This window comes from Periplaneta americana, chromosome 10, assembly GCF_040183065.1.
Source record: "Periplaneta americana isolate PAMFEO1 chromosome 10, P.americana_PAMFEO1_priV1, whole genome shotgun sequence".
Lineage (NCBI taxonomy): Eukaryota > Metazoa > Arthropoda > Insecta > Blattodea > Blattidae > Periplaneta > Periplaneta americana.
In genome coordinates, this window is record NC_091126.1 from 148517388 (window position 1) to 148536840 (window position 19453).

General features: G+C 36.3%; 1 protein-coding gene across 1 annotated transcript in view; it reads left to right on the plus strand.

Annotated features, from left to right (window-relative positions):
• The window catches only part of LOC138707745 (uncharacterized), a 559377-nt gene extending 540704 nt beyond the window's left edge, over positions 1–18673 (plus strand). The window contains exons 21-25 of the mRNA XM_069837610.1: positions 15377–15532; positions 15659–15736; positions 17331–17399; positions 17588–18231; positions 18656–18673. Coding sequence (XP_069693711.1) covers positions 15377–15532; positions 15659–15736; positions 17331–17399; positions 17588–18231; positions 18656–18673 — 965 coding nt within the window. The remainder of the gene's footprint in view (positions 1–15376; positions 15533–15658; positions 15737–17330; positions 17400–17587; positions 18232–18655) is intronic.
• The last annotated feature ends 780 nt before the right edge of the window (positions 18674–19453 follow it).

A 19453-nucleotide genomic window follows, 5' to 3' on the forward strand; every position in this document is an offset into this window, starting at 1 on the left:
GGAAATACTGCAGCTAAGAAGCATGAGAAACTTACAATAACAGTTAAAATGACAAAAAGATGTATAAATGCAGAGAGAGCCACTATACTGGAGGAAAATCTAGTAGGAGATATCTGCCTCCAGATCTCTCTATTAAAGAAATGTGGTCAAATTTCTGTGAAAAAAGAAAAAAACTTGGGACTACTTGAGACTTACTCACTCTCGAAGTATAAACATATATTTTACAGTTATTTCAACCTGTCATTTAAAACTCCCCATACTGATTCCTGCTCAACCTGCAAGATAAGCCTATTCCAAATAAAGGCAGAGAAAGACTTGGTAAAAAATGAACTAAGGACCCAATATAGACTACAAAAACTCCGTGCAGACAAGTTTTACAAAATTATGAAAGATGATACTCCAGAAGTAATAAAGACATGTTTCGACTTACAACAAAATCAACCTCTACCGAAATTATCGGTGGGCGAAGTGTTCTACGCAAGACAAGTATGACACTACAACCTCTGTGTTGTGATACATTCAAAAACACAACAAATTAAAGATATTTCATTCTATACTTGGTTGGAGACCCAGTCACCAAGGGGATGTAACTAAATCGCATCTGCATTGCTAGATTTTTATTTAATCTAGAATAAAATCTTCAACTAATGCCCTTTCCACCATTTATCTGTTTTCTTATTCTTGTGCTAGTCAGAACAAGAATAGCATTATCATGGCAACTCTCATGGCTTTTTTTTGGAGCAAAACAATATTTTTACTCGCATTCTTCTTTCTTTCCGATACGCCGTCATAGCTATATGGCTCCAGATCGTGTTTTTGGAAGAATAGAAAAAGACTATAGGAGATTGGAAGACATATTGACCCTAATGACTACCACAAGATGCTAGAAAATCATGGCTCAGTCAAGAATATCAAGAAGGACTGGAAAATCATGGACTTAAAATCGAGTGCTCAAAAGATGATAAGATTGACACTGTCATTTAAGAAGGCTCTGCAGCGAGTGATCACTTACAGTAAAACTTTGGGAAAAGTCGTTATATTTCTGTTACAGTGCAGAACACATATACAGCGTGCCCAGTGGCAGTGTGGTTTCTAAAACCAAGAATTAAAACATGCGGTAGTGTGTTAAACTCCCCTGCTCATCCAGAAGTCAACATGGTGTCAAAAGTAAAAAAGAATGACGTTAAGAAACTCATGCATTATTTCGAAGTAACAGGCGAGGCAAAGAACTTGTACACAACAGTTCTAGCAGATGTGTCCCATCAGACTTTTGTGATAAAATTGTAATTTTGTGTTGACACTAATAATTTTCTTCAATTTTATTGTGTTGTAATGAGATTCATATGAAGATAGACTGCATCTATCGACTTTTGCAAAAATTCTTATATTTTTCAAATCTATATTCATTGTCTCAGAACAAAGAATGCTTCCTGTGAAAATTGTTGTTCTAAAATAAATATTTGTATGTTTAAATTAAAAAAAGTAATTTCTGTAAAATCTTGATTTCGACATCTATCGACTTTTGCAAAAACACTCCTCATTTACTTCGTGTAAAAACAAACAACGAGAAAGCACTGAAAACGTCGTACTTGGTTAGTCATAACCAGACTCTTGATGGTAAACCTCACCCTTGCTGAAACTCTTATGAAAACACTATTAGTGAAGGTAGTGAAGTGCATGGTGGACGAGAAAACTGCAAACTTGATTTCCAGTGTGTCCTTATCAAATAACACTGCATAATCGAATCCAGAATCTATGAAAAGACGTAAAAAACATGATTGCCCGTATCAGCCAAATGAAATTTTCGTTACAACTTGACAAATTCACGGTCTTTGCCAGATTAGCTATGTTAATGATGTTTGTGCGGTATGAATTTTCAGGTTCTTTCATGAAATATTTTGTTCTGCAGCCATTGCCATCCTCTACAAGCGGTACTGAAATGTTTTCTTCTTCATTGAAAACTCGATACCGTGTGACAATTGCATTGATGTGTACACAGATGGCACGAAGGCCATGGTAGGTCCTGTTGCTGGCGCTGTTACAAGGATCAAGAAAGTTTTAAAAACTGAACAAGTAGTCACTGTGTACTACACCGACACGCCCGTTATTAAAGCAGGTACTAGACAACGCCGTTAAAATTATCAACTTTGTTAAGGTACAACCTTCGCAGTGTAGGCTACTTAAAATCCTGTGTGAAGATATGGGTAGTATATCCAAGTCATTGTTAGTAATATTACACACAGAAGTGCGATGGTTGCCGCGTGGTAAAACGGTTACCTAATTACATGAAATTCGAAAGGAAGTTTCTTCACTTTTGAATTACCAGAACAGTTTGCTAGCAGAATATTTGAATGTTCAGGAATGGTTGTACAAATTATGTTACTTGGCAGACATTTTTCAAAAATGAATTCAGCACATAAATACAAGGTAAACGGAAGGCTATATTCGATGCTGATGACGAAATTGTCGCACTGAAGAAAAGATAGCGTTCTACTTAGAAAGCGTCGACAATAAGGATCTTACGTTTATCATTGACTTCAAACTTTATAGAAGAAAATAACATAACAATGAATGTCTCACTCATAGCAATAATGAAAGAACACCTTGACAATTTGCTTCAAAATATGAATTCATACTTTCCAAGGGACACTCAGGAATCGATTCTAAAGAAATATGAGTGGATTGTAGATCCATTTCCAGTGATGTCAAAACCAACAGTCCTCACTGCTTCAGATATGAGGTTCTTATAGACATGGTTTCGAACAGCCACTGTCAGGCATAATTTAAAAGCAATCCATTTCCCGAATTTTGGGCTAAGTTAGGGGAAGATCTTTTGATATTAAGTTCAAAAGCTAAATTTCTATCACTGCCTTTTGATACTGGGTACCTCAGTGAAACGACATTTTCGAGGTACACGGCTACAAAAAAAAAATATCGAACTTGTTTGGACACAGAAGACGATATTCGTCCTCAACTGACTTCTATGACACCGCACATCGACAAACTCTGTCGCAAGAAACAGGCACATTCTTCACATTAAATTCGGGTGTACACATAACATTGTAACATTTTTTAAATATCTTAACTACTTGTTAATATCATTTTGTAGATTTAAACAAATTATATCCAGTACTTTTTTACAATTGTTTCCTTTATTATATATATATATATATATATATGTTTACATTTTAGTTTTATCTGTCTACGTCCTATGAAGAATATGGAATGTAGACGGATAAAACTAAAGTGTAAACAATTCTCGGGGCTCCACGAGAAACTTTTGCCTCAAAAATGGCTCCGTGGCTGAAAAATTTTGGGAACCACTGACCTAACCTAATCTCTCAATGATTTGATTTTAAGAAACTAGCTTTTTATCTGTAAGTAAGTGGAACGCTCGGAAGTGAGGTGTATGTGGTGCCCCTCACTGCTGCCTACCACTCCTAACCGATCTCATCTCTGACTGCACTTTACAGCAAATTTCGATCATTATTTTGGGTGTGAGATTTGAGTCAGCACTCACTTCCTTTCCGTTACGATATCTGTGAGTAGTCTAGTATCCAAGAATGTCAATACATTTCTACTTTAACGTGGTAATGTTATAGTAAAAAAATTACAATAATTTTAAAAATAAAACCCATTCAGTAACAGATCACACGGTTTATTATTTTAAAATGTTTATTACTCTTACAGCTAGGAAAACAGACTGGAAATCTAATCAGTATATTCAAATATGAATGGCTTTACAATTATCACGCAGAAAAACTCAACCAAATACTAACATGCGAGAACTGATCAAAATAGTTTGGTTGCTTTCAAATGTAATTGCTATTCTGAAGCAAAAATGAATATGATTGAAATTATCTACTTTGTGTATCAAGTGTAAAAAATGTGCAAATAACATTATTGTCTTCAAACAAAATTTAAAAAAATGTATCCAAATAACCTTAGAAAATAATAGGTTCAAAATGTACCCAAACACTATAACTTGAATAAAAATTAGATCAGTGAAACAAGTGTTAAACACGAATGAGTACAACTTTCAGTCATTTCAGTTGTTATGAACACCATCTAGGATTTTGCAGAGTTATGACGATTGTAGGTTGAGTAGTGAAAGTATAACTGGGCTGGGTAAAAAGGGGTAGACATCTTGAAAAAATCTCTCCTCTGCCTTTATCCAAAAAAACTGTTCTGTCCAGATTCGGGTCATATCCTTATCGAAAACAATAAAGACAGAAGATCAAACATCTCGACCACCGATCAAGTAAAAAGCATATAATAATTTTTTTTTTCTTTTGTATTTATCAGAAGGAAACAGGGACTGAAATATGAACTGTTTAATAGCAAAGGCAGGGAGAATTCTTAAACACCTTAGCTATTCGACCTGGGTTGTCAACAAATATTCATCACTTTTCACTTGCGGGAAATGGACATTATTACACCACTGGCAAGTGTAACAGAGTAAAGACACTTAGAAACAAAAACTTGCTTCCATTCGCAGAATTTTTCTCTAGCTTACGTTGTGGGAAGAAGACAAATACTTCACATTTGTAGAAAATAAAAACCAACAATTATGCATCGTTACATTGAATAAAGAAGACAGCCATCTATGATGAACTCTGTGGTGCCTCATGTGTTAGTGATCTGGACGCCCATGTGTTATTTCATTTATTTCGAGCAGATGAGACGAGGGAACAGTAATAATATAATATTTTATTATTATCTGTGTAAAAAAAATATAAAGTATCAGAAACGCTTTCTATAAAATTTCAAAACAAGCAGCATTTAAAATTAAATGGCTGAGTTGTGCTCTATCATGCACCTTGTATGTCGAATGTTTCTCTAGTGTTTTTTCTTTAATCAAGTTATTTTACGACGCCCTCTCAACTGCTGTATTCATCTAGCATATGAGTGACATGAAGGTGATGATGTTAGCAAGATGAGTGCAGGGTCCAGCTCCGAAATTTAAGTAGCACTACCTCTTCATGTATTGAGGGAAAATCCCGGAATAACTCAATAAGGAAAACTGTCCAAACAAGGATCTGACCCCAGGCCAAGATGTTTTACTATCAGACATGATAACCATTACTCCACATCGGTGAACTTCTCCACTCTTACTTCTGAAGAAATATTTCACATGTATTCCATTGGCAGTTTTTGAGAAAAACTTTCAATTTACAAGAGGCATCAACAAAACCCTTATGATGCATATCCTGCTTACGGTTTACACAAACAAGCCATGTGATTATGTATTTCATTGTGAAGACCTTTGTTGTCTTGTTAGCTTGAATTTTTGGCTGTAGTTCTGTTTAATGAAATTAGAGTGTATTAGATTAAAATAAAATAGTGAATAAGCCCTAATTTAGTAATACTAATAAGTCTCAACCTGAAAATATATGTAGAATGTAAAAGCCACACAACTCGTATAATCAGCTTGTAGGCCATAGGTGGTCATACGTCCATTAAAATATGTGAACATCTTTTTTTGCGAAAATTTGTCCCTCTCTCCTGAATGATATCTTCGGAACATGTTTTTGTTCCCCATATTAAAGTTAGGAAATGAAAAACAAAACTTGAAATACTAACAGTTATTCCATTATAAATCCCAGTCGCCATCATTGTTGGTCACATAGGAATATGCTACATTAACACATTATGAAGCGACACTGAATGCTTTAAATGTTCTTAAGCCAATTCATAATATGAGCAATCTGTGACCTACAAACATTAATGAACCTCAACTCTTTGATCAGATTATAAACTATTTTTAAAATATTCTCCATTGCAAAGAAAATATGATTTCAAAGAAATATGTCGATGCTACGAGATGGCACAGTGCTTCAATTTTTCACTTTCAAAAAAATGAAATGCTGTAGAAGCGATTTCACTTTTCTTACACATGCTGAAAACTCTATTTAAAAGAACTTCATCGAAAGGTTTAAAGCTAAATTGCACTACGATGATCACTCTCTGCCAATTCGATTCAAATGTAAGCACAACTTAAATGATATCTAATGCTACCTATCTAATCACTAAAGCAATGAAAAGGGACCAGTTAAAGCTAGTGATGGTACCGAGTATAGCTATAGTGGTTGGAATTGTGTGACCGTCCCCAACAACTTGACATAAGGAGCATACAGTATGTACTGTCGCAGCTATACCCTGTACCATCACTACCTTTAACTGATACCTTTTCAAAGCCCTATATTAAGCACTGATGCATTCAATATTGACAAGGCTCCCAATGAAAAATTATGTGCTTAATAGTGTACTTTTGGGTTGAAAGTTTTATATTTTAAAATTCTTTCTGAATACCATGTTACATTGTTGTCTTTTACACTTTTAGCATAGAGAGGGGAGAGACTATGTGACTATATAAGTAATTGTAGATGTGTTTCAAGGTTTCAGATATATCTTACTCTTGTCCTGACTGCCTACAAATTTGGGCAGCAAATGACAACATAAAAGAATAAAGACGTATATAGCTTCCAAATATATGTATGTTATTTCTTATTCTGAAAATATTTATTCTTGAAACTTACAATATTAAAACTCATTCTACGAACCGAGACAAATTCAGGAAGCAGTTGCGTCGAACCAGCTGTATGACACAAATGGATACAGTCATTGAAGAAAGAAGCTTCCATTTCCCTCATAAGTCAGAAGTGAATTCAATAATTTTTCATATTGTGCTGGTGTACTTGAACTTAATATTCAATTTGGGTAGGTGTTCCTAACACTAGAACTATTGGAGACAGTACATGTCTACACTCTCATAAACATGTGGTTCCACTTTCCACTTGGAAATATTATAAAATAAAAATGGAAAGATATTTATTGCTAAGCGGGATGAAGTTACAGGAGAATGGAGAAAGTTACACACCACAGAACTGCACGCATTGTATTCTTCACCTGACATAATTAGGAACATTAAATCCAGACGCTTGAGATGGGCAGGGCATGTAGCACGTATGGGCGAATCCAGAAATGCATATAGAGTGTTAGTTGGGAGACAGGAGGGAAAAAGACCTTTAGGGAGGCCGAGACGTAGATGGGAGGATAATATTAAAATGGATTTGAGGGAGGTGGGGTATGATGATAGAGACTGGATTAATCTTGCACAGGATAGGGACTGCTGGCGGGCTTATGTGAGGGCGGCAATGAACCTTCGGGTTCCTTAAAAGCCATTTGTAAGTAAGTAAGTATTTACCCACATTATCTTATAACGCATTATTGCAGTCACAATATAGGGAGTGAAGAATGTCCTCCCATTTCTCCCCATCCTTTGCCAATGTAGCATTTCCTTCCTATACCCCCAGCTTCTACACCATTTTGCCATTATGCATCGGGACATCATGAATGCAAACATCACCATTAAAACGGAATACACAGTTTATATCATGGCATAAAAAGATTTCTTTCAACAGTAATCAGCATCACAGTACTGTCTCACTTTGGCCTAGATTAAGTGGCGCAACACATTTGCATCAGACGTCATGAAGTAAAACTTTTCAATTCAAACTCAGTACTCTGTTACATACTGGATTTTGAATACTAAACTCTCACAATGGGAAGGAAAAGGCTAATTCTGATTTCCCGGTCTCTGATCATGTCAAAAACTCTGAGATAACTGATATTTACAAATCGTCGTTGAACTTATTAAACAGCCTATGCGGCAGTGTACAACATACACATGAATCACATTTCTGTGCCATTCCTTAGAGATTCACAGGTTCGGTTATGTGAGGTTAGGTTAGGTAAGGTTAGTTCAGGCTTTTGATATGCCATGTAAGAAGGGTCATATTCTTATACAATTGCCAATATATGCAAAGCATAGCAAAAGCATAATCTAACTTAACCTAATGTAACCAGTCACTGATTCGAACATAAGAGATTTTTCGTAATGTTCAATCAGTGTTGGGTTAGGTTAGATTAGGATTTTGGAATTCCTTGACAATTGTGATGATATGGAAGGCATAGTAAAACTTTAAACTAACCTAACCTAACCTCTCATTGATTCGATGTTACGAAACTAGCTTTCTATCTGTAAGTGGAACACTCGGAAGTGAGGTGCATGTGGTGCCCCTCGCTGCTGCCTACCACTCCTAACCGATCTCACCTCTGACTGTACTTCACAGCAACTTTCGACCATTATTTTGGGTGCAAAATTTGTGTCCGCACTCAGTTCTTTTCCCTTACGATATCTGTGGCTCGTCTAGTATCCAAGAATGTCAATACATTTGTACTTTAACGTGGTAACACTATAGTAAAGAAAGTACAATAATTTAAAAATAAAACCCACTTAGTAACAGCTCACTCCGTTTATTACTTTAAAATTTGTATTACTCTTCCAGCTAGGAAAACTCATCCAAATACTAATATGCGAGAATTGATCATAATAGTTTGGGTGCTTTCAAATGAAATTGCGATTCTGAAGGAAAAATGAATATAATTGGAATTATCTACTTTGTGTGTCATGTGTAAAATGTGAAAACAACATAATTTCAAGGGAAAAATTGTTCCAGGGCCAGGTATCGATCCCGGGACATCTGGTTGAATGTACCAGCGCTCTTACCAACTGAGCTACCCGGGGAACTCCACCCGACACCGTCTCAACTTTTCCCTTTATTTCCACACAACTCGCGTGGGCTGAGGAAACACTAGAGGCCCACATCGAGGGCTCACAATCTCTGCATGACTTGGAATTGTGGTTTTCTGTTAACGTACACAGTGACATACACATTATACAAATCTACTCTTTCAGGTAAAGCTCCCTGTAGAGCAGATTTGAATAATTTCAAGGGAAAAAGTGTTCCGGGCCTGGGTATCGATCCTGGGACCTCTGGTTGAACATACCAGCGCTATTAACAACTGAGCTACCCAGGAACTCAACCCGACACCGTCTCAACTTTTGAGACTAGATTTGTATAATGTATACGTCACTGTGTACGTTAACAGAAAACCACAATTCCAAGTCACACAGAGATTGTGTGCACTCGATTTGGGTCTCTGGCGTTTCGTCAGCCCACGCGAGTTGTGTGGATATAAAGGGAAAAGTTGAGACAGTGTCGGGTGGAATTTCCGGGCAGCTCAATTGGTAAGAGAACTGGTACGTTCAACCAGAGGGCACGGGATCGATACCCGGCCCCGGAACAATTTTTCCCTTGAAATTATTCAAATCTGCTTCACAGGGAGCTTTACCTGAAAGACTAGATTTGTGAAAATAACATTATTGTCTTGATTCAAAATTTTAAACAAGTATTCAAATTACATTAAAAAATAATGGGTTCAAAATGTACCCAGTTATTATACCTTGAATAAAAATTAGATCAATAAAACAAGTGTTAAACACGAATGAGTACAACTTTCAGTCATTTTAGTTGTTATGAACGCCAAGTAGGATCTTGCAGAGTTATGATGATTGTAGATGGAGTAGTGACAGTATCATAAAAGTGCTGTGTAGACAACTTGAACAATACTCTGCCCTCGCTTTCTCCACAAAAAAAGAAAAAAAAACCTGTTCCGTCAAGATTGCGATAATATCCTTATCGAAAATAATAAAGACAGAAGATCAAACATCTCAACCACTGATCAAGTACAAAGCATATAATAATATATATATATATATATATATATATATATATATATATATATATATATTTTGTATTTATCAGAAGGAAACAAGGACTAAAATATGAATTGTTTAATAGCAGAGGCAGGGAGAATTCTTAAACACCTTAGCTATTCGACCTGGGTTGTCAACAAATATTCATCACTTTTCACTTGCGGGAAATGGACATTATTACACCACTGGCAAGTGTAACAGAATAAAGACACTTAGAAACAAAAACTTGCTTCCATTCGCAGAATTTTTCTCTAGCTTACGTTGTGGGAAGAAGACAAATACTTCAGATTTGTAGAAAATAAAAACCAACTATTATGTATCGTTACATTGAATAAAGAAGGCAGCCATCTATGATGAACTCTGTGGTGCCTCATGTGTTAGTGATCTGGACGCCCATGTGTTATTTCATTTATTTCGAGCAGATGAGACGAGGGAACAGTAATAATATAATATTTTATTATCATCTGTGTAAAAAATATATACATTATCACAAGCGCTTTCTATAAAATTTCGAAACAGGCAGCATTTAAAATTCAAATGGCTGAATTGTGGTCTATCACGCACCTCGTATGTTGAATGTTTCTCTAGTGTTTTTTCTTTAATCAAGTTATTTTACAACACCCTCTCAACTGCTGTATTCATCTAGTATGTGAGTCACATGAAGGTGATAATATTAGCAAGATGAGTGCAGGGTCCAGCTCCGTAATTTTAGTAGCACTTCCTCTTCATGCGTTGAGGGAAAAACCCGGTATAACTCAATGGAGAAAACTTTCCAAACAAGCATTTGACCCCAGGGCAAGAAGTTTCACTATCAGACATGTTAACCGTTACTCCTCCACATCGGTGAACTTCTCCACTCTTATTTCTGAAGAAATATTTCACATGTATCCACTGGCAGATTTTCATAAAAGCTTTCAATTTACAAGAGGCATCAAGAAAACCCTTATGATGCACATCCTGCTTACAGTTTACACAATCCAAGCCATGTGGTTATGTGTTGCATTGTGAAGACCTTTGTTGGCTTGTTAGCTTGAACTTTTGGCTGTAGTTCTGTTTAGTGAAATCAATGTGTATTAGATTAAAATAAAATACTGAATAAGCCCTAATTTAGTAACACTAATAAGCCTCCAACTTAAAATACATGGAGAATGAGAAAGCCATACAACAAGAATTATCACCTTGTAGGCCACAGGTCGTCATATGTCCATTAAAATATGTGAACATCATTTTTCGCGAAAATTTGTCCCACTCTCCCGAATGAGGTCTTCGGAACATGTTTTTGTTCCCCATATTAAAGTTAGAAAAAAAAAAAAAAACTTAAAATACGATCTGTTATTCCATTATAAATATCAGTCTCCATTATTGTTAGTCACAGAGGAATCTGCTACGTTTACAACATATGAAGTGACACTGAATGCATTAAATGTTCTTAAGCCAATTCATAATATGAAGCAATCTGCGACCTACAAACATTAATGAACCTCAATTCAGATTATAACTTATTTAAAAAATATTCTCATTTGCAAACAAAATATGATTTCAAAAACTATTTTGATGCTACGAGGTGGCATAGTGCTTCATATTTCACTTTCAGAAACATGAAATGCTGTAGAAGCGATTTCACTTTTCTTACACCTGCCGAAAACACCATTTAAAAGAACTTCATCGAAAATTTTAAAGGTATATTGCACTACGCTGATCACTTTTTGCCAATTCGATTTAAATGTAAGCACAAATTAAATGATATCTAATGCTACCTACCTAATGACTAGGGCAAAGGAAAGGGAGCAGTTAAAGCTAGTGATGGTACCGAGTATAGCCGAAGCGGGTGTAATGGGGTGACCTTCCCCAACAACTTGAAGTAAGCAGAGGTAGTCTCTATGCTGCTTATGTCAAATTGTAGGGGAAATTCTGCCCATTCCACCAGCCACAGCTATACTCGGTACCATCACTACTTTTAACTGATCCCTTTTCAAAGGCCTACAAATAACCAATGATGCAGTCAATATTGGCAAGGCTCCCAATGAGAAAATTATGTGCTTAATAGTGTACTTTTGGGTTGAAAGTTCTACATTTTAAAATTCTTTCCGAATACCATGATACATTGTTGTCTTTACACTTTTAGCACAGAGAGGGGAGAGACTATGCAACTATATAAGTAATCGTAGATGTATTTCAAGGTTTCAGGCATATCTTACTCTTGTCCTGACTGCCTACAAATTTGGGCAGCAACTGACGATTTTACAATAAACACGATTGCTTCGTGCTATATTGGCATTAATATTTGCATTATGTTAACTGCAGTATTAAAGAATAAAGATGTATATAGTTTCCAAATACATGTATGTTTTTTCCTATTCTGTAAATATTTATTCTTGAAACTTACAACATTTAGAACTCATTCTATGGACCGAGACAAATTCAGCAAGCAGTTGCCTCGAACCAGCTGTATGACACAATTGGATACAGTCACTGAAGAAAAAAGTTCCCATTTCCTTCTTAAGTCATAAGTGAATTCAATAATTTTTCATGTTGTGCTGGTGTACCCCAACTTAATATTCAATCTGGGTAGCTGTCTCCAACACTAAGAACCAATGCATACAAGTCTACATACTCATAAACGTGTGGTTCCTCTTTCCACTTGCAAATATTACAATATAAAAATGGAAATATATTTATCCACATTTTCTTATGACGCGTTATTGCAGTTACAATATACTGAGTGAAGAATGTCCTTCCATTTCTTCCCATCCTTGTGTCACTGTAACATTTCCTTCCTATACCCCCAGCTTCTACACCATTTTGCCATTATGCATCGGGACATCATGAATGAAAACATCACCATTAAAACGGAAAACACAGTTGATATTATGACATAAAAAGATTTCTTTCAACAGTAATCAGCATTGCAGTACTGTCTCACTTTGGCCTTGATTAAGTGGCGCAATGCACCTGCATCAGACGTCATGAAAGGAAAACTTTTCAATTCAAACTCAGTACTGTACTCTGTTACATACTGGATTTTGAATATTAAACTGTCACAATGGGAAGGAAAAGGCTAATTATGGTTTCCCGGTCTCTGATCATGTCAAAAACCCTGAGATAACGTATATTTACAAATTGTAGTTGAACTTATTATACATCCTATGCGGCAGTGTACAACATACACATGAATCACATTTCCGTGCCATTCCTTAGAGACTGACAGGTTCGGTTATATTAAGTTAGGTTAGGTAAGGTTAGTTCAGGCTTTTGATATGACTTATTCTTAGACAATTGCCAATATGTTTAAAGCATAGCAAAAGCATAATCTAACGTAACCTAACTTAATCTTACCTAATATAACCACTCACTGATTCGAACATAAGAGATTTTTCGTAATGTTCAATCAGAGTTGGGTTAGTTTAGATTAGGATTTTCGCATGCCTTGCAAGGAAGGGCACATTCCTTCACAATTGTGATTATATGGAAAGCATAGTAAAACCTTAAACTAACCTAACCTACCCTCTAATTGATTCAATGTTACGAAACTAGCTTTTTATCTGTAAGTAAGTGGAATGCTCGGAAGTGAGGTGTATGTGGTGCCCCTCACTGCTGCCTACCACTCCTAAATAATCTCATCTCTGACTGCACTTCGCAGCAACTTTCGACCATCATTTTGGGCGTGAAATTGTAGTCCACACTCAGTTCTTTTTTCCTTACGATATCTGTGAGCCGTCTAGTCTCCAAGACTGTCAATACATTTGTACTATAATGTGGTAACGCTATAGTAAAGAAATTGTAATAATTTAAAAATCAAACCCACTTAGTAACAGCCCACTACTTTTATTATTTTAAAATCTCTGTTACTCTTCCAGCTAGGAAAACAGACTGGAAAAATAATCAGTGTATTCAAATATGAATAGCTTTGCAAGGATCACGAAGAAAAACTCATCCAAATACTAATATGCGAGAATTGATCAAAATAATTTGGTTGCTTTCAAATGAAATTGCGATTCTGAGGTAAAAATGAATATGATTGAAATTATCTACTTTGTGTGTGAAGTGGAAAAAATGTGCAAATAACATTATTGTCTTCAAACAAAATTAAGAAGAAAAAAAAAAAAAAAAAAAGATATTCAAATTACCTTAGAAAATAATAGGATCAAAATGTACCCAGTCTCTATAAGTTGAATAAAAATTAGATCAGTAAAACAAGTGTTAAACACGAATGAATACAACTTTCAGTCATTATAGTTGTTATGAACGACATCTAGGATTTTGCAGAGTTATAATGATTGTAGGTAGTGTAGTGACAGCAAAAACCTGTTGCGTCCAGATTGGGATCATATCCTTATCAAAAACAATAAAGACAGAAGATCAAACATCTCGACCATGGATCAAGTACGAAGCATATAATCATGGATAAATATATAATAGGATGCGAAATTGCAGTCAGCACGATCTAGATGCGGTATTCTGAAATAAGGTGATCAGTGCCTGACGTCGTAGGTGGTAAATCATAGAACTACGTGAGAACCAGCGTTCTCCACTTTCCAATACGAAGTAGTCAGAACATTGGCCGATGACCAGCCAACAGCGTTATGAAGGCAAGATGGATGCCAGAAAAATGCAAAAGATTCGAGGAAGATGCTCAGCGCCTGGATGCAAGACTGTTAATACTGTGGGAGGGAAGCATTTTTTCTATTTTCCTCAGGAACCTATGAGGTAAGCTTTAGTATTATTATTGTGTCCTGTATAGCCTAAACCTTACACTCGAAAACAATGTACTTTTTGGTGAAGTAGGTTAGACGAGCTGTGCATTGCTTTCTGCTAATTTATTTAGGATTATAGTAGGAGTATAAATTTAGATGGTTCCGAAATTCAGTCAAACTGTAATGAAATGTGAAATATTGACGAAAAAGAGCAAGAAGGCTGAAAATGAAACCTCGTAAACCTGAATTGTAGCATTAGGCCACATGGCTGCAAACTAAAACCAAGTGGTTTTCAGTATAAACATCTCACAGTTATGGAAAATAAAATTATGCCTTCTTTGATATAGTTAGCCATTCTGGAGAAATTCTCAATCATGTGTAATAATAATAATAATAATAATAATAATAATAATAATAATAATAATAATAATAATAAGCTTAGGCCTAATATTTAATTTAGTTTGTACCCAATATCTGTTGCTGCTACCAGTTTTGCTATGGTCACTCACCACCTAGTGATGCGCATTAGTCATCTCTTAAAATAACACAAATGCAGCAGATAAATTATTATTTTTTTCCCCAATTTTTGCATGATTTCTATTCAATATTTCTTCTACTTTATCTCATTAGTAATTGTAATCCATTGCTTTAGGTGTTGGAAGTGGCTCCGATTTTGTGGGCTAGAGGACCGGTATCGAGTTGCCGCAGATGCCACACACAGGTTGAAAATCTGAATGGACCACTTCATTGAGTCTGACTATTATAGCTCTTCACAAAAAGTGATACTTAAGCAAACTGCAGTGCCCAATGTTCATGCTAATGGATTAGTGGTGCCATCAAACCCTAAAATCCGGAGCCCACCATCTAGCCCAGTTATGCCTCAAGCGACCTTATCACCGGGGTCTACCCCAACTTTCAGGCATCACAAGACTTTGCGGACGTATGCTAGGAGGGCGAAGATTGATTCTGCAGCTGCTGAAGGTAATTAGTACACTAGCAATGTTTTTATGTCATTCATGTTTAAAATTTCCGATTTCATTACTCTTTTCTTTATTTTCAGGTACGCGTAGTCTCATAGGTTTACAAGCTGCAACTGAGCAGGCTGCAGGCTTGGCATCTATGCCTCAAACAATTCCTGCACCTATGAGTACTCCAGCTTCAAAGATTACTGCTTCGATGGCATATGCCGGGATGAATAAAGATGCATGCCAACAAGGTAATTCTTCCACTTAGTCAAGTTTATGGATTTCAAGGAATGCCTTAGTTTCTCATCAGCTGTTCTTACATTACATGTTTCAAAATACATAATTAATTATGTTTCGCTTTTTTGTTATTATTACAGGGAACAGTATGATTGGTGAACAGCTGAGGGGCTATCAGCAAACATCGCTCCTATTCAATGTGGTTCCCACAGCTGAAGGTAAGCGATACTGTCTTGTGAGCCTGGTAACATGCTAGTAATCATTTAAGTAAATTGCCCCCTGCCATAGTCTGCAGTTTTCATACTTCATTCTTTTACAGCAGCAAATAATAACAAATCCTCTTAACTACAGGGCAGGGTGTTTATTTTGTTATATATTACAACTGATATCCTAACAAGTCTCCCTGGCACGATGTACACCATTATTCCCTATTACTGACTTACCAACACCTCTGCTGATGATCCCTTTCTGTTTGTATCAGTTGTCTTCTATGGCCCAACGATGTATTCATGTCATTCATGTTTAAAATTTCCGATTTCATTACTCTTTTCTTTATTTTCAGGTACGCGTAGTCTCATAAGTTTACAAGCTGCAACTGAGCAGGCTGCAGGCTTGGCAGCTATGCCTCAAACAATTCCTGCTCCTATGAGTACTCCAGCTTCAAAGATTACTGCTTCGACGGCATATGCCGGGATGAATAAAGATGCATGCCAACAAGGTAATTATTCCATTTAGTCAAGTTTATGGATTTCAAGGAATGCCTTAGTTCCTCATCAGCTGTTCTTATATTACATGTTTCAAAATACATAATTAATTATGTTTCGTTTTTTTTGTGATTATTACAGGGAACAGTATGATTGGTGAACAGCTGAGGGGCTATCAGCAACCATCGCTCCTATTCAATGTGATTCCCACAGCTGAAGGTAAGCGATACTGTCTTGTGAGCCTGGTAACATGCTAGTAATCATTTAAGTTAATTGCCCCCCGCCATATGTCTGCAGTTTTCATACTTCATTCGTAAAGTAGCGAATAATAACAAATCCTCTTAACTACAGGGCAGGGTGTTTATCTTGTTATATATCGATCGTCCAGTTCAAAAGTGCGACAACTCAAAAATTGCCATTTTTTAGTTATTTATACTACTGAAAGCCCCTTTCGGAGCTCTTTCCGATTCAATATTGAGATAAGTCATATTTACAACCAAAAAGAATAAAAACGAAATAAACTGCTTTAGAAGTAATTATAACTATGGACTTTATTAATCCATTATTACTACATTTCGAAATCTATTAATAATGAACTGGAAGATCGTGATATACTCGTCCTGAATACTGACTCATTTCTAATTGTCGTGGTTATGAACCAGAAATCTGTCCCTTTTTAGGGGATTTATTTGAAACTTTCAACTGAAGATATCTCAAAACTTGTTTTTTTGAGTTGTCGCACTTTTGAACCAGACGATCGATATTGCAGCTGATATCCTGACAAGTCTCCCTGGCACGAAGTACACCATCATTCCCTCTTACTGACTCCTCTTTAATATCCCAACACCTCTGCTGATTATCCCTTTCTGTTAGTGTCAGTTGTCCTCTATGGCCCAGCCTATTAGCAAAAAAATATTTTATATTACATTACAACGAACAATTCAGATTAACACAATCAAATTTGTTGCAGCATTAAACTTTTGGATTGTTACTATTACTTAACATTTATATGAGTTATAATTTACACAGTTAAGAGCAGTTTGAAATGAATGGAGCACAAAGTCTGTTCAATTCTTGCTTCAATTTAATTTATCATTTATTTCCTTAGATACTGACATGAATACATCCATGATGGAACAGTTTCCTTCAGCTTCAGCTACACCTCCTTCCAAACTTGGTAAATATTGATCACATTTTGATGTATTGTCAATTTTGTAGTATGTTATATAGCCTATCCATAGCTTGCATGCCTTTTGTTAGGCCTACTTTAACTTAACAAGGCTAAAGGTGTTGTCACATTTCATTTTTTATTTAAAATAGTTCCCAGCAATTAGATTAATCTGAAGTTAATTTCGTAATCTTTAGGTCCTGGTGTTGCAAAACGAAAACTTTTCTCCAGTCCTCACTTCTCATCTTCACCCAGGAGCAACAAACTAAAAATGGCAGCTCTGAAAGCAAAGGTGAAGAGACTGGAGAAAAAATTGCAACAAGTCGAAGAAGACAGAATTTGGGATCAAGTTGGAAGGAGAAGGGAGCCAATGGCCACATCATCTCAACTGCCAACAATTGTTCAAAAGATATACGAGGCACAGGTGCAGATTGGAAAAATTCATAAACATGGATATAGATGGAGTGACGTCATGAAAGATTTTTCTTTGTCATTATTTTATCACAGTCCTAAAGGGTATAATTTTATGGAAAAACTTTTCCTATTGCCCAGTATCAAGACACTTCAAAGTTATCAGAACAAAATAGACATTCAGCCAGGTCTGATGCAGCCTGTTTTGACAACTCTTAAGCCACTTGCTGCAGGGCCTCTGTCTGACAGATCAGAGAATGTATGTTCACTGATCATTGATGAAATTGCCATATGTCAGCAGTTGCATTATGACTCTAAATCTGATATGATTAAGGGTTTTGCTGACGATGGAATAGCAAGATATCCCATGAAAATAGGTAACCATTGTTTGATGGCAATGGTTAAAGGGATTAAGAAGGGATGGAAACAGGTAATAGGTTATTGGATATCTGATGGTCCTATATCTGCTACATCTCTCTTGAACATTGTCAATTTGTGTGTTTGTGAACTTCACAAAATCGGGTTCCATATTAAGGTTTTAATATGTGATCAAGGTACAAATAATCAAAGTTTGGCATCTAAATTGGGGGTTTCAGCAGTAAGACCGTATTTTGAAGTCAATGCGAATAAAATTCATTTCATGTATGATCCACCACACCTTTTGAAGTCAATTAGGAACAACTTATTGCGATATGATTTGCATTACATGGAAAAACCATAGACTTACTAAATAACCGCTAGACCGCTCACTGGCGCTAGTGTTATGCTCCCAAATTGAACAGCCGACGGGCGGCCATTTGCTTGGTTGAGATGAATAAGTACAGGTTTAGTTCGTCTGCTATTTTTAATTGCAGCAATGCACACAGATGTAAAGATAAAGAAGGAAGGAATGTTACATTTCACTGATTAGTTAATCTTTAATTTCTACAATATTTTAGGCCCGTATTATGTTACAGAAGACAAACTATTGTACTTATATGGCTGTTTGTGCTTCAGATTTCCTCTGAGTAAAGATTCCCTTAACCGAAAATGGATAGGTGCAATCTACAGAGAGAATTTCTACCCTACAATGAATCATTCAGTGTTTCAACTCATTTCGAAGATAGTTGTTACCTCTCAAATTACGTTATTACCGTATACATTGTTATTGTCCTTCATCCACTCCATATCCTTCCCTTTCTTCAAACAGCTGTTGTTTCAGTGCATACATGAATAATAAAATTATTCGCCGAATTCGAAGATACAGAATTAATAATAATAATAATAATAATAATAATAATAATAATAATAATAATAATAATAACAATAATCCGTGGCGCTACAGTCTGTGAAGGCCCCAGACCGACCAGCCGGCTGCTGGCCATACGCCCACATGCCGAAGCAGAGGTGGACGATCATCCAACCAGAATAGAGGTATCGTGTGGTTAGCACGATGATCCCCCCCCAGCCTTTACAGCTGCTTTCGCAACCGGATTTTGCTACCTATCCTAGCTCCCCAAGTGCATCACGATTCTGGATGGGCACTGGTCCCATACATTGGCCGAAATTTCATGACAAAATTTCTTCCCCATGAGGACTCGAACCACCGCGCATTCCGTAATGCGAGTCCTAAGCAATATGCTTTAGACCACCACGCCACGGCGCGGGACGGT